The sequence below is a fragment of the Phalacrocorax aristotelis genome, chromosome 15, assembly GCF_949628215.1.
Source record: "Phalacrocorax aristotelis chromosome 15, bGulAri2.1, whole genome shotgun sequence".
Classification (NCBI taxonomy): domain Eukaryota; kingdom Metazoa; phylum Chordata; class Aves; order Suliformes; family Phalacrocoracidae; genus Phalacrocorax; species Phalacrocorax aristotelis.
Window position 1 is genome coordinate 4,371,099 of NC_134290.1, and position 27,742 is coordinate 4,398,840.

The 27,742-nt window shown below is 58.0% G+C and overlaps 1 protein-coding gene and 1 non-coding gene across 4 annotated transcripts; both read right to left on the reverse strand.

The window, feature by feature from the left end:
- Positions 1-971: 971 nt before the first annotated feature.
- On the reverse strand, positions 972-27,173 carry AP1B1 (adaptor related protein complex 1 subunit beta 1). 3 transcript variants are annotated; one of them, XM_075109985.1, is made up of 24 exons: positions 27,116-27,173; positions 22,325-22,438; positions 20,931-20,993; positions 19,741-19,846; positions 17,797-17,932; positions 16,749-16,994; positions 15,734-15,924; positions 14,961-15,182; positions 13,448-13,568; positions 13,131-13,226; positions 11,921-12,036; positions 10,938-11,103; positions 9,927-10,025; positions 9,269-9,528; positions 8,622-8,823; positions 7,701-7,721; positions 7,349-7,378; positions 7,105-7,251; positions 6,438-6,583; positions 5,718-5,847; positions 5,043-5,127; positions 4,438-4,524; positions 3,538-3,692; positions 972-2,172 (listed from the first exon to the last, which is right to left on the reverse strand). In XM_075109985.1, exons 3-24 carry the CDS (start codon positions 20,965-20,967, stop codon positions 2,098-2,100), a joined length of 2,874 nt encoding a protein of 957 aa, XP_074966086.1. In that variant the 5' UTR covers positions 20,968-20,993; positions 22,325-22,438; positions 27,116-27,173; the 3' UTR covers positions 972-2,097. The 3 variants fall into 3 exon arrangements, with proteins under 3 accessions (XP_074966086.1, XP_074966087.1, XP_074966088.1); XM_075109986.1 differs by lacking the exon at positions 7,701-7,721; XM_075109987.1 differs by lacking the exons at positions 7,349-7,378; positions 7,701-7,721.
- On the reverse strand, positions 6,209-6,313 carry LOC142065086 (small nucleolar RNA SNORD125). Its single transcript, XR_012663281.1, has one exon. It is a non-coding gene; the product is annotated as a small nucleolar RNA SNORD125 (small nucleolar RNA).
- Positions 27,174-27,742: the final 569 nt, after the last annotated feature.

The window sequence follows — 27,742 nt, forward strand, 5'->3', positions numbered from 1 at the left end:
GTTTGAGACCTGCTGGGGACAGCCAGTGGCAAGCAGGAGGGACGTGAGACCCCCCTGAGCCCAGGGGAGATGGACCATGGGGCTGAGTTGTGAAGAGGGCTGGGAGCGGTGGAGGGAAGAGCTGGGGTGAGGGTCAGCCCGGATGCTCTGCACCCCATTGCAGCCATGGGACCACCTTGGCTGCATCTGGGAGACCTCCACAGCCCCAAAGCCCTGGGGGCTGCCTGGAGCAAAAGCACCACACGGCCAACTCTTCACACCAGAGCTGCCTGCCCCAGGGGCACAGCCAAGGGCTGGGCAGGTTTTGGTTCACCATGCGGGGGGTGTCTAAACCTGCTGGTGGCGGCCACCCTGCTGCAACATTGTGGCTCCCAAAGCAGGGTGGCCCCTGTGGTCCCCAAGTGCCTGCCACACATCTCCCCTGGGAGCAGGGCCAGTGCACCACGGGGTGCCCAGAGCAGTGCCAGCACCCAGCAGAGTGCCTGGTACCAGTGTCCCGGCAAGGACTGTCACCCCAGGGGAGACTGGCAGCACCTCCCAGGGACCCCCCCCCCCCCCATCCCCAACCCCAGGAGGGGGCCTAAAACTGGGACAGGACCCCCAGCACTAGGCACCATGCTCTGGTGTGGGGCTGCCGCAGCGCGGTGGAGCCGTTAGAGGCTCTGGCGTCAGCCAGGAACAGGGCGCAGGGCCAAGAGCTGCTGCTCACCCTCCCCCAGGACCATCCTGTCCTCAAGTGGCCCCTGGCCCTGTTTCCCCTGGCCACACACCCACCTCCAGGCAAATTTGCTGCTTCGGGCCTTGCTGAGCCCAAGGCCACGGCCAAGGCCACCAGCCCTGCAGAGGGCTTATCTCCTGCCGGCCGAGGGCAGGGCACTGCTGAGAGGAAGCTCCCAGCATCCTGCTTCCCTAGGGATCAGTAGGCCACAGCTTCGGCAGTGAGCTTGGGGTACCCCCGCCCCGACAGCAGCTCCGTGGGCAGATGTCACCTTTATTCAACGTTCGCTTAAAACAAGTGAACATACAATATATTTATATTTTATATATTAGATATTTCCTGCACCAAATGCTTCTAGTTAAGGGTGACCCATGGCTTTATTTCTGGGGGAAGGGGAGAAACGAGTACTGTCACTGCAGGAGAAGGCAGCACATCCTCTCCAGCACCCATGGGTGACAGCAGGGAAAGCCATGGGGCTGGGGAGGGGGGCAGCTGCCCCAGCTTGGGGGGACAGAGGGCGGGCCAGGGCAGTGTGAGTTGATGCTCGGAGCCCTCCCGGCCTCACTGTGGGGGCTGGATGGGGCTGGAAAAGCCCTTTTTTTAACTGCACTTCTAAGTACAGGCTCAAATTTGAGATCCTCAAGCCCTTCTGGGACCTTTGGAAATGGCTCCCACTGTGGGGGGAGACCCTCTCCAAAGGGCTAGGGGCTTACCCATGGCACTCCTGCACCAGGGGACAAAACGGGGGACAGGCAGGAGCTGCTTCCTTGCAGGGCAAGGGAGCAGCCAGGGCTCTGGGTGAGCTGGAGCATGAGCTACCCAAGCCCATGGGCCTTTGGGTACGGACCAGCACCAAAGAGGCTCCAAGCGAGGCCCGGGGTGCTACACCCAGGGACAAGGAGTGCCAAACCCTTCCCCAGACACAGCCCTGGGCAGACACGAGACCCAACACCAATGGGGAGGGGCATTGTTGCAGGGTGGGGGTACGCAGAGGGGGAGGGCAGCCCCCCAGGTGCAGCAGCTTGGTTAAAAAAAAAAAAAACAAACCAACAAACAAAACCAAAACAGTCACAGGGAACCAGAGGGTGAAACAGGGCTCTTGACGGGGCAACATCAGCAAGGAGGACACCGCATCACTCACACAGATTTCTACAGGGATGCAGGGACTGGCTGGGACACCCCTGCCCTCCTCCGCCCGCCCCAGCCCCAGCGGAGGTGGGAGCACTGGCACCAGCTCCATTTTCAGGGCCCCAGGGCTGGAGGGAGATTCCCAGGGCTGATTCCTTGGCAGGAAGGAGAGAAGACATGCACATGGGTCCTGCCCTGCTTCCTTGGGCGGGAACGGGAGGTTGAGAAGGAAGATGGGCGGCAACAGCACCTTAGTTCTTTAGGATGGTTTCGTAGGCTTGGTAGATGTACTGGGACACCTCCGGCGCTCTGCATTTCAGGGACAACTACAGGGAAAGAGGAGGAGAGGGGGTCATGGCACCTCGCCCCACGCCAGTGAGCCACCAGCCCAAAAGTCCTACATGCTGCAGCATCCTCCCCACAGGTCACGGGGTGGCCCCGGCTCCTTATTTTGGCCAGATAAAAGATATTAAAAGGCAATGAGCTCCCCAAGCGCCCTCCCCGGGCTGCCGGTGCTCCCCCCGCCCAGTTGAGGAGCAGAGACATCCACATGCAGCGCAGGCAGGGAGGGCAGGGGGGCAGGCAGAGGGGCACACACGCTTCGTCTCTTGGGGTTTGAGTCACTGCCTGTAGCTTGAGGGTGAATGGTTCCCACAAAAGCACCTTCCCCTCTTAAGTGGAAGCCCCCTTTGGTTATTTGCTTAAAGGTTAAATATTAAATGGCTCTGAAATTAATTAAATCCTAAGCCTGCAGGCGAGCGGGGAGAGCTCAGCACAGGGGTACCAAGCAGTGAATCCTCCAGGATAAGGATTTGCAGCTATCCTCATCTCAGGTGAACCCATGGAGGGTGGTGGGAATACCCTGACCCTCCAAAACATTCACCTCTGACAAAGCTCCTCTCAGTGGGGGCCTCGTGCTAGCCCTGCTGGGAGGAAGAGGCGAGAGGCACCAAGAGAGAGGCAGGGCTGGCAGGGCAGCTGGCAGGCAGGTAAAAACAATAGGGGAGAAATAACCAGGCAGCAGCCAGAGACAGCCCAAAGCTGGGGTAAAAACCAGTCTGCTAACCTCCAAATCCTGCAACAGCGGGCAGGCCGGCGAGGGCAGGCAGGCAGCAGGTATGGAGATACAGAGAGAGGTGAGTCAAGGCGACACGGCTCATCCCAAACCCAAAGAAAACAGGCTGCGAGGAAGGTGGGGAAGGGACGGGCCAGGGAACATGGGACATCGGGACAGCTCATGCCCAACACGAGGACAGACCTCTGCTCCCAGGCTGTTTGTAGCTGTGGTCAGGCTGCCCAGCGCACAGGCAGGGCCAGGGATAACCCCAAGGAGGAGATAGGGTTGGGGTTTTTATTTTAATGGAGATGCGTTGGTGGGCTGAGACCTCTCTCCTTCCTTCTGCTGCCACCACGGTGCCTCCCCAGCGCTAGGAGGGCAGCTTGGCAGAGATCAAGCGTTGCTGCAGAGCCCGGCCAGCCAGCACAGACTGTCTCACCCTCCCCACGCGAGAGGGATGCCAGGACTGGCACAGGGGAGTCCTGCCACCACAGATGTGCTGCGGGACCATCCAGCCCAACCCAAGCTCCGAGCAGAGAGCGGGGAAGGCAGGGTGGGCAGCAGGGTGGGCAGCAGCCTCAGCCTGGAGCCACCTTGGGGCTGTTTTCAGAGGCAGGCAGGGGAAAGAGCATACCGTGAAGCTGGGGTTGCCGGGCTGGATCCTGAGCTCTGCCAGCACCCAGATACCATTGGTGAGCTTCAGGGACTGGTACAGCATGTCCTGGCCCTCCACGTTCCTCTTGGCGATGGTGAAGATGTTGCTGCCTTGGAGCTTGCTGCTAACAGCATCTGCACCAGAGGAGAGCTGCTGCAGGGGCTGCTCGGGGCAGGGCACTGGGCTGAGCACCAGCTCCCTTTGCACCTGTTCCTGCTCCATCTCCCCCTCCCCTCCCTCTCTCCACCCTGCAATGCAGCACATCCAAAACCCGCCATCCGCACGCAGCAAGGAGAAGGGCTCTATTCAGCCAGGCTCCCAGGTCCTCCCTGGGGAGGGCAGGCGACAGCCCAGAGCTCAGTTCACAAGCTGAGCCACCCTGCTTTGCCCCACAAAGATCAGCTCGCTGCCGCCAGCAGGACTGAAAGGACTTGGCTGTCCCTGCCCAGGGTTCGCACGTCCCACTTGGCACCAGATCTCCCAGAGGAGCTGGGGGAGCGAGGAGTCACTAGGGAGCCCAGCCCAGGGCTGCCTGCTCTGCCTGCGAGCACAGGACCGCTGCCCTGCCCGTGGGTTAGCTGGGAGAGGCTGCTGTGAGGCCGGGCAGTGTCAGGCTGCACGATCCAGTTCGGTTTCTCTGCACTGAGACTGATGCCAGGATAGGCACAGCAACTGCCCCCAGCAGCAGGGACATCCCCGCTGGGCAGAGCATCTCTGAGGCTGCCAAGTTTCTACAACTAGGCAACAGCAATCAAAGTGGCAGCTCCTTCCTGGAGATGCAGGGTGGGTACAGGGGGAAGGAGCTCCTGTCTCCCCACAGCCTGGGCTGGGATAACTGGGATAAGCTGAAGCAGGTTCTTATGAAGGGTTTGGACCCACCTGCATTGAGAGAACAGTCTTTGATCTGGAACTGGGCCTCATTCTCATTGGGAATGTCCTTCCAAGTGGCCAGGAACATCTGCCGCTCTGCAGTGAGGAATGAAACCAACACAGTGAAATCATGGGACCGGCCACCCCCTCCACCTCCCAAAGGTGGTGAGGCATGGGCCACACCGCCACGTCGCTGGAAGCTGAAGGGCTCTCGCCCTGCCATGCTGCCACCCAGTTCCAGCAGCTACCCAAGACCAGGCTCACCCAGCCGCAGGAAAGCTACCCACTTTGGGGGGGGGGGGGGGTTAGCAAGCTACACTGGTGTGGGGAAGAGACTGGTGAGTGCCAGAGAAGGCAAAATAAGCAGTGAGTGAAGCTCTCCCTAGCAGCAAGGAATTAGAAGGTGGCTCAGGCTGTCTCAGGTAGCCACAGCTTGGTCACGTTGCCATGGCAGTGTCCCTGTCTGCTCCAGACTGACAGGGGCATCTGGCTCCCCACTCCATCCCCAGGGCTGGGAACACAGCCGGGAGGATTTCAGGGGCTGGGATAGCACCTACAGACCAGTGGCTGAAGTGCACCTTGCACAAGCCACAGCCACCCACACTCCAACTCACCCATCTTCCCATCCTCCACGAAGAGGATGTGCAGCGGGTACAGGGTGCTGAAGTAGAAGACGTCAATGTTGTTTTTCACAGCAACCTGGGATGGAAGGACATGGGGACATCAACACCTCCTCTGACCTACAGCAGGCGTGTGGTTCCCAGAGCGAGCATCCCATCCCATCCCACTGTACACCACCGATCCCTCTTCAGCTGGATGTCATCCAGCAGGAGACTGGCAGCTGCCTGAGGAGCTGGAGAGGCCAGCACCCATGCCCCACATGCTGGCGTGCTTCCAGGCATGCCGCTGTCCCCAGCGTGCAGGGGAAACGGGGGAGCTGCCGGGGCTGCACCCCCTTAGCCGGCTCTCCTCGCTCCCTCTCGGGAGCTACAGCTCCACCATCTCCCCCCACGCTGGGACGCTGAGCAGATGCTCAGCCAAGGCTCGGCTCTGCCGCTCTCAGCGAGGATCCTCCTCCGCGCAGGAAGCGGTCCGCGTGGAGTCAGGCATCAAATTGGAGTCAGACTGAGCTCTGACAGCAGAGAGGTGATGAGCTGAGCGTTTCTTCTCGCCTGGTTCCTTCTGTCACACCTCCCACCGGCTCCCTCCTGGGGGAGCACACCCACCCCTGGGCACCCTGTGCCCCATCCCCAGCTCCCCAGGAGGGGAGACCCCCGGTTGCTCCCCACCTGGAGGTTGTTCAGGGGGTCCATCTTCATGACAGAGCCGACGGTGTTCAGTGGAAGGGAGATCTCCACGGACTGGTTGGGGGCGAGTGGCGCGTGGACCTGGAGGGGAGCTGCTGGGGCCAGGCCGAAGCTGGGGGGGCAACCAAGGAGGGCAGGGCATCAGGGTGGGGGGCAGCGGCTGATGACAGAAGGCACTGCCTATCTGCTCTGGGCCAGCCTCAGGGGGCCCTGCCTTCCTCCTCCTAGACCCCAGGGACACCTCCCAGCTCATCTTGCTGCCCCTGCGCAGTCCAGGACCAGTCTGGCTCCTGCCCAGCCCACCATGGGGCAATACCAGGTAGCCCCAAAGTCTCACCCCTCCCTCCTACATAGGCTCACACCCACTTTTAGCTCTCCTGCCCCATTCCCTCAGGGCATCCCTTGTTGTATCTGAGGGAAATGCAAGCATCAGTTCACCAGGTGGAAAAATAATGGGACAGTGGTCAGACCCCAGAGGAACGGCCTCTTCAGTCAACTTCTTAGAGGCTTTGGTTTGATGCTCATCACCACCACAGCCATCAGAGAGAGAAGGGTCATCATGTGAGGCTGTTCCCAGCCCTTGCCGCCATTTCACAGCCCTTCCTTCCCACCCTTCCCGCACAACCACTCCACAGCTGAGCTCAGAGGTGTCATGCAGCACCTTCAGCGGCCACTGCTGATGCAGCCCAGAAGGGGCCTCACCTGTTCCGGTTGAACTGGATGGCGAAGTCAGACATGACTTGCAGAGCCTTGTTTGTTAGCACAAGATCCATGGAAATGGAGCCCACCTGCCGGCTGAAGGTGCCAGAGATCTCCAGCCCCTTGGCTTTCATGGCAGGGAGCCAGACCTGATTTAAGGAGACAAGAAACCCTTGGGGTTTTACGCAAAGCAAACCCTTTGGTGCTCTCCAGCCTGGCAGAGCTGTGCAGGGTGTTTGTAAACCAGGAACATTTCATGGCTACCGACACGCAGTTGGCACAGGCACCCTCACCCCAGCTACGGCTGTGGGATGCTGCTGCCGAGTCCTCCACACCTCACCCCGCACACGGGGAAACAGCACAGCCCCAAAGTCAGAGACATGACCTGAGACACCCCTGCTCTCCCCTCTGCTTAGGGCTCCACGCCACCCAGGGGAACGTGCAGACTGCCTCTGCCCTGCATCCCCAGGCAAGCACTCCAACGTCCTCTCCATCTGCAGACCACTGCCCTTGCTTGACTTGCTACCGTGCCAGGATAAGGGGGTTCATCTTCCACCTCCCGCCAGGAGGCCCTGCAGCATGGAGCGGGCATGGGGGGGGTGTCTCTGCCCCCCCTTAACGCCACAGCCCTGAGCTTTGCCAGCAGCCAGGGCTCGGCTGTCCCACTCACCGTTTTGGGTGCCACGTAGGATCCTGACAGGGTCCCCACCCCACCGGTGAGGTCGAAGAGGTCTCCCAGGCCGCTGCTGAGGGGTGCCCCCAGGTTGGCAGGCATCGTGGTGCTGGGCGCCGGTGTGAAGCTGCCACCGCCACCCATCTGTGGGGGACAAGAGAGCGGGTTATGGGGGGCACCGTGGGGCTGGGGAGAGGAGGAGGATACAGAGATGGGGGTTCAGGCACAAGGGCACACTCACAGCAGGACTGCCTCCTACATCGCTTCGCAGCTGCAAGAGACAAGAAAGGAGCATCAGCAGGGGCAGGAGCCAGCACGCTGGGCCACAGGGGTCCCACAAAACGCCCATCGAGGGCACTCTTTAAAAGCACCGGTGTGGGCCAGTGAGGGCCCAGAGTCAGTAGGGATGCTCCAGTGGTCCCAGACCTGGCGTGCCAGGAGCTGGGGACAGCCAGGCCCCCAAACAGAGGGAAGCAAGGTGTCACTGGGGCATTGAACACAAGGCTGGGCGAGGGGAGCAGGAGCACTGGGGGCTGGCACAGGCACTGGGGCCACACATGGTCTAGAGGGCTAAGAAAAGGGCTGATCCATACCCCTTCCGACTCGTCCCCCATCTCCAAGCAGAAGCAGGCAAGGCGGAGAGAAGAGCCAGCCACATGCAGAGTACAAGCCAGGAAAGAAGAGACAAGAGAGACAAAAGAAGGGGAGGAGGGAAGAGAGGTTAGTCCTGCCACACTGCCAACCCATCCGTCCATCCGTGGCTGCCCTGGAGCCTGGGGACAGAGCGTGACCAGGGTCTCTGGTCCCTGTGCTCAGCACCGGCCTGTTTCCAAACAGGATTGGGGGATTACAGGCTGGGAGAGGCAGCAGGCAGAGAGACAGCGATGCTGCTTCCCCTCAGGGATCTCCGTTGGCTTTTACAAGCAGTGGAAAAAAACCTCCAAACTCTTTTCCTTTGGGAAGCCTGGATCGTGGCTGGCAGCCGCAGGGCGGGCAGTCCCAACCAGGCAGAGGTTTCCATCCCTCCTCACCCTGCAGCCAAACCACTGCTTGGTTTGCACATTCCCAGGAGGACAATGTTGTCACCTCCAGATCTCCTAGCGCAGGAGATAATCATTAAAGCACCCCACGGGCTGGGAGCAGGCACACCTCCACCCTACAGGGTAGTTTAACGGGTGTCTCTGGGGGTTAACTAGAGTTCAGAGGGGGACACAGGAAGAGGAGCCACCCCTGCAGCACAGCATGGACAGTGGGAGCATCTACACAGGCCTCGTGTACTGAGAGGAGCACTAACCCCTCTGCCCCACTCCAGCCATCTGATGAGGACAAAATAAATTAGGGTGTGGTGCCCCTCCATCTTCCATCTGTAGAAGAAAAGCACTAGCCCAGGTGTCTCCATGTGAACAAGCCCATCCCATCCCCAGAAGCTCCAGACAGGAGTCAGCATCAAGCCCAGCATGATGCCACCAGGGCAGCCGGGCATTGGGGAAAGAACATGTGGGGCTGTGACGTACCAGGCTGTCCAAGCCACCTCCGAGAAGGTCCACAGCGCCCATCTGCACAGACGAGGCAGCGACGGGAGGCCCGCTCACCGGGGGGCCCAGGTCCAGGTTCAGCAGGTCACCCAGCAGGTCGCCCTGAGTGGGGATGACAGCCGGCTGCTCTGCTGCCTGCACCCCCGAGGGGGCCGCATCGGGGCTCTCAGCACTCTCGCTCCTAAAGGAAGAGTGAGGGAGAGACGTGAGACGCTGAGGAGCTCTGGCTGAGCCGACAGGTCCCGCTGGAGACACGAGGGCAGGGGGGTCACCCAGCTGGGCTTTGCAGCAAGCATTCCAAGAGACACCCTGTCTCAGCACAGCTCCCAACACTTGAACACATTCTCATTGAGATCATCTCCCACTTCGGTCTGAGATCGCTCCTTCAGCCTTGTAAGGACAGCACTGAATCCATATAGCCCTGCTCCTACAGAGGGGCCTCCCCCTGCAAGGGGGGCCTCAGCTCTAAGCACAATGGACACAACCAGCTGTGCAGCAGTGCTGTGTGTGGCTATGGCAGCCCCACAGCCGCTTGGCTCAGCATCCGACCCGCCTGCCACACCGATCCAGCCCTGGAAGTCCCTGCGCGCAGTGGGGAGTCACCCTGGGCAAGCGGAGCTACTCACGAGCCCGTTCGTGGGGGCAAGCTCTTGTGCACGACCCCTCTGCTCCCCTCCACGAAAGCGCTGGGAGGTTTGTGATAGACGGAGGCCAGTGTCCCGATGTAGCAGATCAGCTCATCCAGAAGCGTCGGCTCGATCAGATCTGTCTCTTCAGAGATGAGGGGTTTCTCCGCCAACACCACCTCCTTGGCCGCCACCGGGTCGGTGGAGAGCAGGCGCCAGTAGATATAGCCACGGTCCCGCAGGTCGGGGTTGTCAGAGTCCTTCAGGAAGCACAGGGGTTAGTGCCGAAGCCATCAGCCAGGGGAAGCCGCAGCTTCCACGGAGCAACTCGGAGCATCTTGGCCCCATCTAAGTCTTGCTGTAGCATTACAGATATCATGGGGATAAGAGTTAAAGCTATTTATGTCACACCTCTGGTGTGCAGAGGCCACACTGCTTTGCTACCCCAGCCTTTGCAGGGAAATGGCACAAGGTGCCTGCTGTGCTACGGGAGACTGTGTCCTCGCTCTCCAGGGCTTTAACTATCAGCTTTTCCAGAATTAAGCTCCAATTATCTGCCTCCTGTCACAGGCACTGCCTTACCAAGCCGTGCCCCCTGCCCAGGAGGTACGGCGAAGCCCACAGGAAGCTCCTCCCTCACACAGGAGCCGTCACCCACCTGCGTGGCCAGGCTCAGCACCTGCTGAACCAGCTCCTGTGTCTCAGTGGGCTTCTTCAGAAACAGCTTCACGATGGCCGTCAGCAGCTGCAGCTGAACCTGCAGGCAGACAAACAGGCTTAGGGAGAGACAGACAAGCAGCTGACACCATTTTTGTGCAAGAACACAGGAATTTTTCCCTTACATGCTGCCAGGGCATAACCCCAACCTGCCTTTCAAGGGATGAATGCAGGGTGACTGCTTAAACAGCGGTGACAAGTGTGAGGGCACCCTGCATGGCTGGCAGCCAGGTCTGCAGCCCGTTCCAAGCTGATTACCACACCCTCAGCCCATCAGAGCCAGAGGTTGACAGAGAGGTTACTGGGCAAGATCTTCGGACCAGGTTACACAGTCCCACAAGGGCGAAGGCCAGAGCAGGCTCTGACTTTTACAAGGATAAGCAGCAGTGATTCACCTCTGACAGTCCCTTTAGGCCTGAGACAGGGTGGCCAGGATTGCTGGCTTTGCTATCTTACATTTACAGACTTTGTCCTGTTCGCCACAACTTAGTTTCATTATGTTTTGCACAGGGGTTGTAGGAGGTACAAAAGCAAGTGCAAGGTCCTGCCCCTGGGGAGGAACAACCCCCCGCACCAGCACAGGCTGGGGGTTGAACTACTGGAAAGTGGCTCTGCTGAGAGGGACCTGGGAGTGCTGGTGGACAAGCAGCTGACCACGAGCCAACAATGTGCCCTTGTGGACAAGCAGGCCCAACGATAAGGAGGGAGGGTGCTTGGGACACCACTGTGATGGCATTTCACAGGTCATATTCTGCACCCAAAGCTGCTGCGGGACACCACTTCCCCAAGCACCTGCAAGGAAAACACCTTCACAACCCTGCTAGAGCAAACGGCTTCGTTACACTCCAATCAGCACAAGGCTTTGCCACAGCATCACCCCTCAACCGGCTGGTCCTGCTGGCGGCAAGACCCTCCCCATCATGCAGGGGGCTGTCATCCTGGCCCACCGCACCTGCGTGCTCTCATCATGGAAGCCCTCCAGGAAGCTCTCCAGCAGCTCATCGGCATTGTCAATCCGCTCGGCGTACTCTCCCACGATCCAGATCATGGCAGCCCGGGCCTCGGGCTCGTCCAGGGAGTCGAGGTTCTCGCAGAGTGTGGCGATCACGCTCTCATACCTTCCCGAGGAGAGGACAAGCATTCACCAAAGCAAGACACCCGAGTCGCAGCTCCGCCCTAACTCCAGATGACATCTCATCACCCTCAGCAGAAACAGGACGTCACTGAGGGCACCGGCAAGAGACCCGGCCACCTGCCTGGGGCTGTCCCCTCTCCCCAGGGCTGTGGCATGGTGTGATGCTGCCCATGCTGATCCCTCTCCGGCCCCAAAGCATGTTCCCCTACTCGCCAGCCCTGCTGCTGAATTAACTTCTCAGCCCCGCTCATCCAGTCTCTGTCCTCTCTGCAGCAGCCCTGAGTCACTGGCTATTCGTGCAGACTAGCCCGTTACTAATTCAGTTCATTAGTATTTATTACCACTAGTACTACATGACTTCCTGGTCATGCAGTTGCCCATTCCTGCTGGCACAGCTGGAATACTCCCCTCTCCTACTGCCGCCCTCGCCCCAGCATCAGAAGTGCTGAATTAAGAGCCAGAGACCATTTATGCTGACACAAGGGGCCTCAAAGTCTCTGACAGCTCCTGTCCGTTTGGGTCTCTGGATCTGGGGCTGCCATCGTGGGGCTGGGGATGGCTTTCCTGCCCCCAGCTTAACTCTTGGGGCAGCACTGAACAGTGACCACAACCCTGAGTAGCAAAAAAATCCCAAGGCCACCTTCGCTGCAGGGAGCCTCTGGGAGGCTTTGCACCAACCACCCCACCAGGAGGGAGCAGCAGCCCATCTCTCGCCTGCATCTGGGTCTTTGTAGGGCCCCCCCAAGCTCAGAGGGGCAGAAAGAGCCCGTCTAGGATGGGGAGCATCCACTGCCACGCACTTGTTGGGGTACTTGCGGAAGATGTCCTTGATGACGACAATGGCCTCCTGCACCACGTAGTTGACTTTGGTCTGGATAAGGTCGAGCAGGGTGCTGACACAGCGCTCGGCCGATTGCTGTTGGAGGGACTTGGTCAGCCAGCAGCCATGCTCCTACATCCCTGTCCAAAGTCCCTGCTGCCCTTCCCACACCCCCTCCTCACTGCCTCATCCTCTCCATGCCTACCCCAAACCCAGCCCAGCCCAGCACAGGGGATGCACAAATGCTGTCTCCCCTTCATGCCCCTTTAACCCAGGTCTGGCTCCTCCTCATCCCCCTTGCGTGGTCCCAGAGCCTCCTCTCTCCCCCCTGCATGGTCCCAGAGCCTCCTCTCTCCCCCACGCCGCTTGCTTCCTGCTCCCACTGGATGCATTTCAGGCCATTGGGTGCAGGAGCGCAGCAGCAAGCCCAGACCTTGGCTTGCCAGGGCAGCAGCATCCTGCGCCTTGCCTTAGTTTGGATCTGCACAGCCACACAGCTAAGCATTAATAGCAAAAAACAGCTAATGCCATGGCAATAAATCCCTGTGGGAGAGGCTGGCTTCACTGCGGAGGGGAGGGATCACTCTAACGGCAGAGCTGGGCCAGCTCAGCTCCCAGTGGGAGGCAAAGCCCGAGCCAGCTCTCCAGCACGTCTCCTCCTGCCTCTCACCAGCGCCTGGCTCGCTGGTGTCGAGCTGTTTGTCTCGTGATTGAGGATGCTCTGCAGTAAAGCCGGCGCAACATCAGCTGGCTGAAAGCTACATGACTTTGCTTGTACCTGGGCCATGCAGAGCCACAGTAAGGTTTTTAATAATCCCCTTCTTCAAGTTAACCCCGAGGGGAAGCAAAGCCTCCCCTCCCAGACCACCCTGCAGTCCCCAAACTTGTGTCATCTGATGCATTAACACAGCAGGCACAGCTGCTCTTCAACAGAGCTGGGTCTTCAACAGAGCACAGGATGTGCAGGGATCCAAAACCAGCTCCAGTGGCAAAAGGCAAGGGGATGAAATTACCCTCCTTACCCCCTGTATGTGCCTCGTGGAACAACCGTGGCCCACAAAGGCTCTAGCTTGTCGGGGCAGTGCTACCTCCTGGGGTGGGATGACCTGCAGCTCATCCAACACATGCTGGAGAGCAATGCCTTGCCTAAACACAGCTGTCATTGGGACCCAAAGCAATCCAGCCCTCACCTCCACCTTGATGGCACAGCGGCCGATGGCTCGAACCGCCTTCCTTACAAAGTCCACATCCACCTCTGTGGCGTACTCCTTCAGCTCTGCCAGCACCTGCCAGAGAGGACATGACAGTGAGAGCCCAGCTGCACAAAAAGCCACCAGAAAAGCACGGTGGTGACCCAGCAGAAGCAGACTGGGTGGTACAGCTGCTCCTGCCAGCGTTCTGCAAAGCTGGGCCTAGGATTTCTCAGGCGAATTCCCTCCCCGTGGGGCTGGAGCCCCCCTGCACAAACCCCTTGGTGCCCACCCAGCACAGTTAGGCAGACCCTGACCTGAGCAATGTTGGCCTGGGAAGCCAGGCGGATCATGATGTCCAGCTTCTCCAGTTTGACGTAGATGGGGTCGTTGTACTTCACAAAGAACACCTTCATCTCATGTTTCAGGATCTCAGGCCTGGGTGACAAGGGGAGGCAGCAATTAAGGGAGACACACGCTCCTTCATTTTGACCATGAAGTCAAAACATCTTCCAGAAAACAGGCTTCTCTCTCCAGAGCTTCCTGGACACCCGATTCTGCTGCTACAGAAATCACCTGATAGCAGTAGCAAGATCTGAGCTCTGCTCCCACCTCCAGGCTCTGACCCTGGCAGTGACCAGCAGCCAAAGCAGTGCAGAAAGGGAGCTGTCCTCCCCAGAAAGCTGCATGCTGGTCAGGAGACGGATGGGGATTCATTCACCTGACCCTGCAGCCAGCTAGTGCCCCAAGTCCATGCAAATTCCTTACTCCGCTTGCCAGCTACAAGCATGAATCAGCACTCCCTGGCTGAGGTTGGAGCTAGGATGATGAAAGCTTGAGGACACCAGGGACATAACCTGGGGAAATCCAGAGCCAGAGAACAAGCAGCTCTGGCCCAGGAGGACGAGGCTCCTTGGCCACAAGAACAAGGTTTTGGGGGCCCACTCAATGCCGAGGAATCCAAGATACCATGATTATCCCCCCAGGACTCTGTCCCTTGGCTCCCCTTTGCTGGTGTGCAGGGGACAGAGCACAACCTTGCCACAAACAAAGACCAGACGCAAGGCAACAGGGGATGTTTATCTTGCCAAGATTGGAAGGGACGTCTTGCAGGATCAAGGACACAAACCCAGACCCCAGGGCTACGCCGGACCTTTCTCATCCTCTCTCTAAGCTGGGGAAGGGACAGGCCAAGTTCAGCTCCAAGGAGCCAACCTGCCTTCCACATTCCTGCTCCCAGGGACACTAATTGCTTTCCACTTCTCCCAGAAGTTGATGTTATTTTTAATAGGCAACCATGGCGATAACTGGTAGGACGACAAATCATCTGATTGCGGCTGTCACTGTGGAGCATGGCTCTCCAGCTGGCCAGTTCTGCTCAGGGCACATGTGTGGGGCCTTGGACACCTCCTGCCCACCAGCAGGTTTAGATCAGCAAAGGGACAAAAGGACTCTCAGCACTTATTCAGAGAGAACAACTACATAGAAACAAGCTGATCTCACAAAAATTCCTCGCTAGACAGTTAATGACTAAACCAAAGTCTCAGCTTTTTGCCTTTCTGTCCTTTGCTCCCCCAAATAGACAATAAAGTGAAATAAAACCCTCCTGGAGATCCCAGCTTAGCTCCCTACCCATTAACTCTCATGATTCTCTGCACCCAGCCCTTGGATTTTAAATAATAGAGAAGAAGAAACCTCATACGATGGGTTGCGTTGGCAAAGCCCTGCCACCGCTGCAGTCAGAGGGTTTGAAGCACTGGGAATCAGAACGCTTAGGGATGAAGGGAAGCCCGAGCCAGGCTGTCCCTGCTGCTGCACTGGGGCACCCACCTCTTCTGCACGATGAGGTTGATGTTGCGGAGAGCCACATACTGCAGCTCAGGCTCTGCAGAGAGCAGGGTGACCAGTGGTGGGGCCAGCTTCTTTAGCAGTGTGCCGTAATAATCCAGGTCTTTTGACAGCATCTCCATGAACTTCATCAGCACCTTCACTGCCGAGAGCACCACTGCTGAGTTGGCGTGGGACAGCCGGGGCGTCACCCGCTCGCAAATACTGGGGGCGTCAGGGGAAGGAGAAGGGAAAGAAAACGATCGCAGCTCATCTCCCTGCCTAAACATTGCTGCCAGTGCCGACAAAGAATAACAAGGCACTGGCAGAGTTTACAGCAGGACAGCTGAGCAGCACTTAAGGCCTTCCCAAGAGATGCTGAACTGGCTCTTAAATGCCCCGATGATGGTTACTTCCCAGCCTTTGCAAAACCCTACTGCAGGGGCCCCCTTTCCAAGTTCCTGAGTGCCCATCCTCCCCTGCTGCACCGCAAGGCCATGTTTTGAAGCAGTTAAGAAGCACAGTCCCTGTGCCAGCAAGGGGATGGGGCTCACTACAGGACCAAGGCAGCCCCCCGATGGCCATGCCCAAGGTACGGCAGCTGGCAGATGCCCGCTGTCTCACCTCCTGCAGCAGGATGCCAAGGCTCAGGAGGAAGAAGATATCTGGAGAATGGGCAGTGTCCATACCCACCAGTCCCCCTCCCCTTTCCAGCCCAGCTCCGGCTGGTCCATGATGCCCTACAGCCATCACTGCCCCAGCAGCACTTCCCTCACCTCTGGGCTTCCCGGTCATCCTTGGGCATGTAGTTTGCCAGGCAGTCCAGGATGAAGATCTGGCCCCACTCGGTGCACTCGTTCAGGGCCGTGAGCAGCTTGTTGATGGACTGGGGGTTGAGGTCCAGGAGGTTACTGCTTGGGTGAGACTCTGCTATTTCCGAGAGAGCTGCTACTGCATTGGCCACTACCTGCCAGAGGGGACAGGGCACACATTGGGTGACAGCAAGCATTAGGTGACACCAGATGTGATTCAACAGCCTGGGGGTAAAGCTGGTGCAAACAGATGAGCTGCATCCTCAGTATCAGCACCTCACATCCCAGCAACATCTGGGCACCAGCTTCTCCTCCCCACCAGCTGATCCTCAGGAGATGAGCAATCACCACCACCCACGCCACATCTCCAACAGTTTTACACATGTTCAGATGGAGTCAGCCTTGGCCCTGTGCCTGGCGCAAAGGAGCCAGCTCCAGCTCCCCTTCCCCAGACAGTCAGGTTGCTCTGTGGAGCCCCATCACTTTCTGCGGCAGCTCCCGGGCTCACTGCTACACCTGTGGCAAGATCTGAAGAGCAGCAAAGGCTGGGGGAAGAGAAACCCTGGGGAAAGCAGGCCTTAAAGCTCCTCACGCCTGGGGAAAAACAGGGAGACTAATGCTGGCCAAAGCCCAGCTGCTAGGAAACCCTCAGCAGAGGCAAAAGCTGCTGGCTCCATGGTACCAGAGCTCCCCTCTGCCACCATCCCCTGCTCCAAGCTAGCTGGGACAGCCTCCTCCCAAAAGGGAGCAGACTAATAACGCACTGCCAAGGAATCAGAGAAACCTTCCATCCAGGAGACAGGGTTACAGGACAAGGAACACAGCCTGCAGCCCTCAGACAACTCTCCCCCAAAGTGATCTGTTAAGCACCAAGAAGAGGGTGAAGGGGAGCACGGGAGGAAGTCAGTATGTAAAGATGAAGGGAGAGCATTTACTGCCATTAGAATGAAGAGAGGATGGAGAGGCAAAAAATAATCACCATGGGGTTGGAGTCTGAGATGAGGTCCTTAAGGGTGTCCAGGAAACCCTGGTCCTCCACCAGCTGGGCATTGATGTCATGGAGCTTTGCCACGCAGACAGCTGCTGTCTTGCGCACATAAGGGTCCTCGTCCTTCAGGCACTTCCGCAGGGGCTCACAGAGATACTCTGTTATCTTGTCCACACGGATGCAGCCCATGGTCCGCACAGCCAGAGCCCGAATCAGAGGGTTTGGGTCCTCACAGTCCTGTGGGGATGAGTGAGGGAGGTTAGATTTCCAGGGCTGCTTCTCCTTAACTTGCAGGCATCAGTGGTGACTTCGGCACCTCTGTTCTCCTTTGGGTACCTGAAGTCTAGAGATTTTAACACTGAGCTCTCAAGAACAAGTCACCCAAGAGAGAGGTTTGATCTCATGTTCTGCAATCTGGCACCCACAGAGTTGTAACACCGTCACTCCAAACACACCTCCAGGAATCTGATGTCTTCATCACTTACACCAAGTATCTGAAGTCAGCTGCCACCCTGCAGAACAGCCACCTGACCTGGTGGATGAATCTGTCAGGTCTATTGTGTGGTTTTTTTCCCTTCCTAAAAAGCCAAACTCCCTCTAATGCCCACCAAGCCTTTTCACAAAGTGATCTGGTGATCTTGGTTCCTAATAAACATGCTCTTCAGTTCCAAACTCCAACTGGAAGATCATGAAGCCCTTCTCAGCTGCTGAGACTTCAGCGTGTAAGCTCACATGACAGCGGCTCAGTCACGGGAGCTGCCCACAACCAAAGCTGCCACTGACAGCAAGTGGCACAGTACGGCTGCCAAGAAAATATTTTTCATCTGCATTACTGGAGAAATTTGCCCAGTTATCCAGAGCTAGGGGAGCCCCTACTCCCTAGGAGAGAGGCTTTGGACACCTGCCCACGCCCCTTCTTTGGAGCAGGGTACAAAGCTGCTTAGTGTGGTGGCCTTGCATGAAAGCAGGGATGCACGTAGCGGGCTGAACTGACAGGCTGCAGCGTGCAGCTCTTGGGCATGCAGCCCTCTCCTCTCACCTTCACGAAGGTGTTGACTGCCATGATGGCCATGTCAGGCTGGCTCTTGGCGTAGTTCATTAGGTAGAGGTAGACCAGCTTTTTCAGCTCCAGATTGTCTGTCTGCATGCAGTTCACCACGTCCGGGAAGAGAGCACTGAAACACAAAGCACCTCTGTGAAGGCAGGATACTGCCACGCTGCTGAGCTGAGGAAGGAGACACTGCTGCCTAAGGGACCCCACACCTCTCTAGGAGCACGGCCATCCCCTTCCTTTGCCTCAACCCACTCCCAAAGTCAGAAGACCCCAGGCTCTCCCAGGACCCAAGCCCACCCTGCAACAGATGTGGCTAAATTACCCAACCCCAGTGGGTTTTTTCTTTACAGATCTGTATCAGGAGCATCTCAAGAGCCGCTAATGGACAGAAACTGAGCTCTCCCACATGGCTCTGCTATATCCCAGCTCCAATGTGTGTCCACTGCCCCAGGAGAAGGTGCAACATCACCAAGCCATCATGGGACAGCGTGAAAGCCTCCAGTGCCTGCAAGAGGGCATGGGAGACAAGCCGTTCCCTGTTTGCCTTCTGCACAATCCCTCCTGCGCAGCTCTACCAAAAGTATCCTCCGCTCTTGGGGACGTTAAACCCATCCTGCTTCAAACTGCTGAGCACTGGCTCCATGTCCTGCATCTCACGGTAGAGAAGCAAGCACCCAGGAATGGGTGTAAGGAAGAGCCCCGCTCCCCAGGCAGCAAATGCTCTGCTAGGATGGAGAAGAGCTGCTGAGCTGCCTGCATGGAGCTTGGGGGCTTCCCCTTCTCAGATGCCCTAGAGCGGTGGGGTACCAGAGATGCTGTTTCCCCACAGAAGATAAAGACAGCCCAGTGAGACTATTAAAGATGCAGACAGCCCAATTAGACTATTAAACCACCTTAGGAGAGGCAATTGAGATCAGAGGGCTAACAGAGGAGTTATCCCACCCTGCCAGATGTCCCTTGGCTCCTGGAAGCTTCTCTGCCACCACAAACCTAGCCATCACTTCAAGGATCAAGCCCAGGGCACCGCTAAGCCTGGGATACAGCACTTTGCTGGTTCTCTTGCTGCCAGCAGGGCTGGCACCCACCTCAGCTGCTCTCACCCCAGACTAAACCAGCCTTTCCTGGCACTCCCCAGGGAGGGGTGAACTTAGTAAAGTGCTTTCTTGCAGCCTTAAATACACACATGCCAAGAAAAAATGGGCTGCCACAGCTGTTATTTCCTTTCCAATCAGCATAGCTTCTGCTGAGCACTGACCAGCCTCAGGCAAGTCCCCGCCATGTCATCTTTTCCACGGCAGCCCCAAGACAGAGCATTACCTGCTGCTGCAAGTGCTCTGGGAGCTGCGGATGCAACAGTTTTCCAAATACAGAGCTCATACCACTGTTTTCCTCCATCTCCTCTCAAATGCACCATGAAAAGCAAAGCGCTGGCGTTGCGTGTAACACCAAGGGCACGTGGGGACAGGTCCACACGGGGAGGAGATGGAGGGGCTGTGTGCTGCTCGGCCAGACAGACAAAGGAGAAGAGGGAAAAGAAGCTGCCCAACTTTGCAGACCAGAGTGCCTGCAAAAGGCTTACTGACACCGAGGCAGAGACACTGACCCTCTGCCATAAAGGCTCAGAGGGGGGTTCTGCTTGTTTTTAGTAACACTTGAAGGAAGCGGCAATAATCCCAACAAACTTATCTGGCAGCCAGACCAATCCTCTTTTAGCCAGATTACTACCAAAGCCAGGCAAACCCCCGCCTGCCAGATGGCCACGCTTACACAACCATTTTCCTCCCATAGCAAGAGGTATAGCTATGGCCAGCAGCTCACTTGCTCCTCGCCCGAGACAAAAACCAGCACAAAAAGGCCCCTCAGAGGCACCAGAGGAAAACAGGAGCACAAAAGCCACCCAGGCAGCCCTGGCACAACACCACCACATACCTGACATCTTTGCCGACGGTCATGGATGCTATCACTTTCTTCACAGCCTCCTTCTTCTTCTCCTTCTTGTCACTGTTCAGCTCGGCTTTCAGCTCAAATATCTCCCCTGGAGGAAGGGGAAAAGGGGGAGCTCAGGGGTTTGGGGTTGGGGCACCCACCCCTCTGCTGGGTGCTGCTCCCAGGGGAGGGCAGGTATAGCTCCCACTTGCTGTGTGCTGGGGCTTTTTTGCCACCCTGGATGCTCCAGGGTGCCAGGAGCTGGAAAGGGGATTTAATTTCCCAAATGTCTTGCCAAGGGCCAGCGCTGCCCTGGAGGCTCAGCTCTCATCCATGGAAATGGAGGTGAGCGTGCTGGTGCGTCCCTGCAGCTTCTCCAGCACCACAAGAGCCCCAGAGGGCTTTAGGAATGGGACAGACTGCAGGAGAGACGGGCACGAACACCCCACACCTCAAGCACAGGGCACAGGGTTTATTTGGTGGGTATTTTTTGCTGCATGTTGTGATAACTGCTCCAAAGCCAAGCCCCAGGCCCGCAGCCCAGATGACTGCAGGCACCCGCAGCAGCGAACGCAGGCAGATTTTGGGAACTGCTCCTCAAGCCCATGCAAGGGATGGTGGCTCCCAAATCCCATTCTGCATGGGGCAGCAATTGCCCAGTACCTCACTGGGGGCAGCCAGCGGCTCCAGACCCAGCCAAAGGGCATCGTCTCCTGCCCTCGCGAAGCCACACTGAGCTCTTTATTCACTCCGGGGCAGGCAGACTAAAGAGAAAGATGCCACATGGCTTTCCTGTACATTAATTCCTTGGTCTGGAAAGTGCTTAAGTCAAACACCCTGAGTGCTTATGTCCCAGCCCAGGGGAGCTCAGGGAAGGGGTGCCGTGTCCTGCACCCACTGTTGAGCTGCTAAAGCTGATAACTCAGCTGTGAACAGCCTTGTCTGGCTTCAGGGGGCTGGTGACAAGGTGCTCTGATCCCACAGCGGCCCAGAAGCCACCCCAGCTGCGTCAGATTGAGGAGCAGGGTGTCAGCCACAGTGACCCCTCTGGGCTCAGGACGTTCTCACAAGAGCTGGCACCTCCACCAGCTTCCCACTGCAAGGGATAGCCCTCCCCGCCTGGCTTACACAGCTGCAAGAAAAGCCTGATTATTCAGGGACAAACTGTGTGACCCTCCCGCTCCCTCTCTCACCTTTCTTCGTGGTGGTGAAGTACTTCGAGTCCGTCATGGTGGTCTCCAGCTAGTGGCACGTCCCTGGGAGGAGATGCAGACCAGAGGGGTTAAGCGTTGATAGTTTACTCACCAAGGTCGCTACAGAGAGCTCCGGGAAGGAAAACCCAGGGGAGGGAAAGAGCTTGGGATCTCATGGAAAGTCACAAGATGAAGCGCCTGGAGGAGCCCGTTCCTCCAGGGAGAGCGAGTGCCTCGCAGCCACGCCGGCGCACCGCGGGCTCTGCCAATGAGTGGGCAATCAGCTGGTTCGCTAACAAGGATGTGGAGGAGGAGGAGGAAAGTAGTCGCTGAAGATGCCAGCGTTCACCCCTGCTCAGGCTCCAGCCCTGACTCGCTTTTCTCACCACCAGCAGCAGCCACTTTGCTTGCCCCATCCCACGCAGAGCTGAACAGCCCTCATCCCCACCGCAGGGGCTCAGCCATCTCCCCTGGGTTTGTGTCTCCTCATCCGAGAAACACTTTTCTATGGAAAACTCACTCCCAGCCCTCCCTCACACTTATGCAGGGAACAGCTCCCGGGTGGAAAGAGGAACAGAGCAAAACCCAAGGCTCAGACCAATGCAGGAGCAAGGGGACAGCGTGGCTGAGAGGGGCACGAGTCTGCCAGCGCCTGACCAAGCACGCTGGCAAGATCAAAAGCAGCCTCTTCCAGAAACCATCCCTGCTTCAGCAGTGTTGCTTTAAATTCAAAGGGCGCGAGGTTTCCGCCCAGCACTTGGGGCTATATTATATAATTCAGGCAGTTTAGGGCAGATTTATGACTTGGCAGGCTGAGGAAGCCTGACGTGCAGGCAGCAGACAGCCCTTCTTAAAGGCTAGCGGGGATTTGTCTTTTACAGCTGTTTCACCCATCTTTCCTTCAGCAGCAGAAACCAGAGGATCGTCCTTGAAAGCCCGCAGTGGCCTTGCTGTTTTGGAGGGGCAGGAGCACGGAAAGCAAAGCCAAGTTAAAAAAAAAAAAAAGAGCTTGCAAATGGTTTTAAAATGTAAATGAGCATCTTGCAAGCCAAATGCAGCAATCCCCTGTGAGCACACGAGTTGCAGCCAGAGGAACCGTGTCCTCTGTTCCCCATCCAAGCTGGACAGTGATCCTCAGCAGGGATAAGATCTGGATAAAACGTGGGGGCTGCACCTGCCTGGCAAAGCGCACAGCCAGAGCCAGCTTGGTGGGCAGTGAGAAAGAGTTTGCATCGGCTCAGGGCTTACTTTGGGTGTTGGCAGCATGGTCCTGACGCTGTTACAGAGGGGGGAAGTCTGTCACCATGCTACCCCAGCCCTGCTGAGGCTGCCCTGGGAGCAAACCACTTCCCAGGCAGCCTCGTGTGAGACACAGCACTCCCTGCTTCAGTTACCTGGGATTTATTCAGAGTCTTTTTTCCCCGCCTAGGTTGATGGCTCTCCAGTGAAGAGTGGGAGCTTCCAGGCTGCACCGCAGCAGCTCTCTATGCCTCACTGCAGATCCCGTCCTGCAAGAGAGGGAGGAAGGAGGATTTACTGCAGTCCCTCCGATTCCAGCGACCTGGCTCACAGTCAGCCCTGCTCTGCAGAAGTGCCTGGAAAGCAAACTTGAAGCCTACCAGGGAATTCTGCAGCTGGCTCGCAGACGTGAATCACACCTGCTGCTTTCCTGCCATTTCCCAGAGCCCCAGGGTAACTGCAGCATGCGTTGTAGCCATCCAACACCCCACTAATTTCAGAGGCAGAGATGGCCACCCATCTCCCCCGCCCCTTTAAGCCCTGCAGGGCCAACAGCAGCCTCCAAAAAGCAGACTGCCACCTCCTGCTCCAGCCTGAGCTCAAGAATTAAGGCACACCCATTGCTCCCCACACCAACACCACAACCTCCACAGCAACAGGACAAGACTTGAAACTACCCAGCGCCTCAAGCAAGGCAACAAGAGGCTGAGCAGAGCTCCAAACACCCATCAAAGCTGGGTGCTCTGCACCCTGCGCTGTGTGTGTTCCCCACAAGCTAACCAAGGGCAAGGAGGCAGGGCTGCCTGCCGACCCTGGGATGCGGCTGCCACTGGCACAGCCCTGCGAAGGTGAATTCCCCTGAGCTCAGCCCTTGGGCTTGGTCTAGTCCTGCTGCCTGGCTCCCGTTTTAGGCAGGGCAAAGGAAACTGTTCAGGGACTGCAGAGCAGCTCTTGTGCTATCCCCATGGCTTTCTACACACATTTTAGTCCAGCTTGAACTGGGGAAAGGGACGGATGGAGCAGCGTCTCCTCTCCCAGGCTGGATCCCGACAGTAAATAAGACAGATTTCTGGCACATAGAACTGGGGGGGGGTGTCATATCTGGAGTCAACAGCCTCAGTCATCTCATTTGGAGAGATCCAATGGTTTAGAGTCATTATGGTGAGTTGCAAATACTCTGCCCTTGCTAAACACCCTCCAAAAGCAGGCGGCCGGAGCTCATCTGCAGGCAGGCAGATGGCAGCCAGCACTTGCCGCATGGTGTGGAGCCAGGAGCTTTGCTCCCCCTGCTCCAGCAACTCCCACCCAGCTCCTTTACAGGCTGGGAAAAAAGGTGTCCTGGAACTCACCGATCTCCCACCAAGGGGCTGAGCGGATCAGTAGTTCCCAACAGCCGGGAGCAGAACCAGCACTCAGAAAACACAGGATCCAAGATTTGCCTTGCTTGTTTTGCTACTGCAAAAAGACCCTGACCTCACAGTAGCCCAAATTTTACTCCTTCTAATTGCCAAATGTATTTGAAGCCAGTCATGCAAACAGGATTCAAGGGTTGAACGTATTTGTAAGGACCTGGTAGCAAAATGGCACCTGGGTGTTGGAGGGGAGCACCCAGAGCTCATCCACACCTAGTCTGGGCTCCTCTGGTCCATTCTGAGGAAGAACCTTTGCAGCAGCACAAACCCGCACCCTCCCTGGGACCCTGGGCCTGCCATCCCAGGGCAGGAGGGCTCCCACACCATCTGCAACCATCCTGCTGCTGCGAGGTGCTCCTATGGACACCTTCCTTGATGGACGCAGCTTTAACGAGGTTATTTTGCCACTGTGATGCAGCACCAAGGAGCCCATGGCCCAGCTGGGAGAAGTGCCGTTGTTTGGAGCATCTGATTTTCTGCTGCTCATGAAGCACTTTGAGGCTGAAGGAGAAGCCAGGGCTGCCGCAGCAGACCTCAGGCAGCTGAGGACGGGATGGTGTGCTCCTCCCAGGACCTGCATTTCAGAGCCACTGGCTGACGTACCTGTACAGACACAGCACAAGCCCCCTCCTTGATCTCAGACCCTTGGGTTGGGAACTTGGCAGAGCTCAGCCAACCCAGCAGGCTCCCGAATTCAGCCATCTAGGGTAAATAAGATGCCCTTAAACCTGAGGTACAGCAACAAACACAGCATGGTGCTTCTTGCCGAGGTGGGGGCTCCCAGGGACAACACCAATGCCAAATAAGCCGCCGCTCATGCTGGTCATTTCCTCTTTACAGAGTGGAACAAGAAAACTTGTTAGCAACCCCCAGCTACTTTTACTGCCCTGTTTTAGGCCAATTCCTCTGCCCTTGAAGGCTGAGGTGCTGCTGACAGGAGTTTTTCAGCTTCTCGCAGTAGCCCGTTGCCTGGGAAGGGATGCAGGGAAAGCACTGCCACTCTTCCTGAGGAACAGGTCATCTAAGCATCACAGGAGCATTTAAACCATGCCCAGGACAACCCAGGTGCCTGGTTATTACAGTGAGAGGGCTTGCCGTAGCTCCGCCAATCTTCCTAGGGACTCTGTGACAGCCCAGAATGAAAGTTTACTGGCTGACAGTAAGTTTTGATCTACCCAGTCTGACACGTGTCTTGAGGAGGGTCTGACAAGGCAAGGGGGAACAGAAGGAAAGAAGCAAACACAGGCAGATGCATCTGCACCAGCCCTGCACAAACACCCATCCCCAGAGCACTGCGGGTATATGCTGGCACCTGAAGTGGAGAGAGGGGCAAAGAGGAGCAGGAACTCAAAGGGCACGCTTCTAGTGAACAGCTCACCTCAAAAACAGAGGGTCAGCTGAGGGTTAGCAGGGGGAAAAAAAAAAATCCTATGAGCAAGTAAGGCATCCTTGGCAGCTGCAAATACAGCACTTAAGGGCAGGAGGCAGATCACTAAAACCCAGTAAGTCGGCATAATTAAAGAAACTTAAGGCAGCGTGAAAAAATCCTAAACACTGAGATGGATAACAGAGGCCCTGGGGACTTCACCCAACTATTCTCCATTGACAGGAGCCAATTTCAAGCCAATGCAAAGGGCCAGGCATGTGTGAGGTGGCAACAGCCCCCACACCTCTGAGCAGCACCGCACGCCCCTAGCCTCGGCGAACAAATCCCCCAGGCCAGGCACAGACGCCAGCGGGGAAGATGGAAACCCAAGTCTGGAAGAGGAGAACAAGCGGCTGAGGACACGAGAGCCAGCAACTAAAGAGCCTCATGCTGAACCCAATTCTCTTTCCTTCCTTCTTCACAGCAGTGAAGTTATGTGGCACATCCCGCACCTTCTATAACGAGGGGAGCCACCAACTAATGGCAGTGGCGAGTGCAGCTGACGGTCTGTGAACCCAGCAGGCGGGCAGCCAGCACAGCCTCCGGTACCGAGGGACCTGCAGCCTTGCTGAGCAGGTCTGTCTCCTGGCAAACGATGGGTTAAGGCACCCCAGTTTAATAACCAAGTGCTGGAAGCCCTGCCAAACCTACTGCAGTGTTAGTGAGGTGCCCAAAGCTGTGGCAGATCGGTTCATTTGCTGAGCCAATGCTCAAGCAATCAGAGGCTCCAAAGTGCTGGTGTCTGGCCCTTCACTAACCCAGGTGGCAGAAGGGCCATGAGAGCAGCCATAGGCAGATCAAAGGAGTCACGACCGATAGAGCCCATAAACCAATAATTGGGGAATAAAGCCCACAAACAAAAAACAGAGAGCCCCGAGGTGTCCCCCGCACCACATGCTGCCAGGCAAATCAGCACATGGGGATCCCAACATCAAAGCATTGTGCTCTGGAGAGCCAGGGGGACTTTACACAGCACAAGCCCAGGGATCACCTCAAAGGCGGGTAACACCTCTCATGTCCCTCCCAAAGCACCAGCTAAGCATCCTCAGAGACACTGAGGGCCTTGTTCTGGACGCATCTGGATGCGCAGATGAGCTTCGTCCCACAGCAGATGGGACATTATTCTCCTGGGAAAGCTGGGCCCAGCAGGGCTCCGAGGCTGGACACCTCCCTCCACAGAGGTCCCAGCCTAGCTTGATCAACACCTCTGGGAAGCCCCTCGGGGTCCCCAAGCGCCAAGCCCATTCGGTTCAGCCACCTGAGCGGCACGGGAAGCAGCCCACAGCCAGGGCTGGGGGGCAGCAAACCAGATCTCGAAGGAGCAGCTTGTGCGGGGTACCCACATAACACTCCAGGACCCAGCAAGAGGGGACAGCAAACCCCTGTGGTAGCCCCGCCGCTACCAGGAGCGGCATCTCTGGCAAGCTCTGGGAGTCTGGCAAACTCTGCACGACACAAAGGACCTGTGGAGGGGAACAAGCACCTGCAATACAGCTCTTTCAGGCAGAAGCTGGTTTGCAGGCTCTTTTTCGTGAAGTTTGGGAGTTTTTTTCCCCTTACAACCTCCACGGACGAGGCAGTAAACACAGGATACCAGACCGGGAACCTCCACGGCTGATCCATGCCCAGCTCCCAGCTCATCCCGCGTCTCAGCGGAGGCCGGTACCGACCTCCTCCCATAGATCCGCACGGTGCCTCGCCGTGCTCCGAGCCCCGAGAGCCGCCCCAGCCCAGGCTGCCTTTCCTCCTCCGCCCAACAGCCGCGCCGGGACCTGGATCCCCTTTTCCCCAGCCGCCCGCAGGCGTGCCGTGCCGGTGGGCTCCGTGTGCCCTTGGCATCTGGAGTCTCTTCCCCTCCCGCCCCAGGCTCCGCCGCGCTTGCGGGGCTATATCTTGGGGGGGGGGGGGGGGGGCAACCTGCCGCCGCGCCCGGGCAGGAAGGGGGACACCAGCCTGGGGCGGAGCAGGGGGCTGGCAGGGCCCGGACCGGGGGAACGGACCGGACCGGAGATGAGCAGGGTCCGCCACCGGGGGAAGCCGTGCAGGGGGGCCACATGGAGCAGCCACCGGGCAGGGCTCGGCTTGGCCCCGCCGCCCCCGGCCCGTACCTGCTGCCACCGCCGCCCGCCGCCACCGGCCTGCCGGAAGTGAACGCCGAGCGGGGAGCGCTTCCGGGGCGGGGCTATAACTGGGGCGGGCGGGTACAGGGCGGGGCTACGGCTGGGGAGGGCGGGGACGGAAGCGGGGTTGTGGCTGTGGTGGGCCGTGGTGGGCGGGGCTATAGCTGTGATGGGCGGGGACGGGGCGGAGCTATGTCCGCAATGGGCGGGAACAGGGGCGGGGCTACGGTGGGGAACGGGGCCTGGCCACCCCCGTGATCTCACCCCCTCAGAGCCGAGCGCCCCGGGCCCGGCAGGCGCCGCAGCCTCCTCCCGCTCCTGGGGGGTTCTGTGGAGCCACGGGGGCCGGCGGGGCCCCGGTGCCGGCGCCAGGCCCGGCCGCCCACCCGGGACTCCCCGCAGTACCTGCACCGGGGCGCAGCGGCCAGCGACTCCGCGACCCCCCACCGAGCTGCGGGAGCGCTGGTTGGCTGGGACGGACGCACCTGAGTTTTGATTGGCTAGGGCTATGTACCTGACAGCTGATTGGCTGAGCTCTGCTTACCTGCAGGCTGGCGGAGCCGTAAGCACCTGCTAACCGGTTGAGCTCTTTATACGCTGATTGGCTGAGATACG

Bases quoted from the DNA above. Each gene is read 5' to 3' on its own strand.
- AP1B1 (XM_075109985.1), bottom strand. From the start codon at position 20,967: ATGACGGACTCGAAGTACTTCACCACCACGAAGAAAG. The intron at 10,026-10,937 runs GTGCGGTGGGCC...GTCTGCCTGCAG, and splicing joins TCCATGATGAGAGCACGCAG to GTTCAGCTGCAGCTGCTGAC. The intron at 2,173-3,537 runs GTATGCTCTTTC...CTTTCCCTGTAG, and splicing joins CCGGCAACCCCAGCTTCACG to TTGTCCCTGAAATGCAGAGC.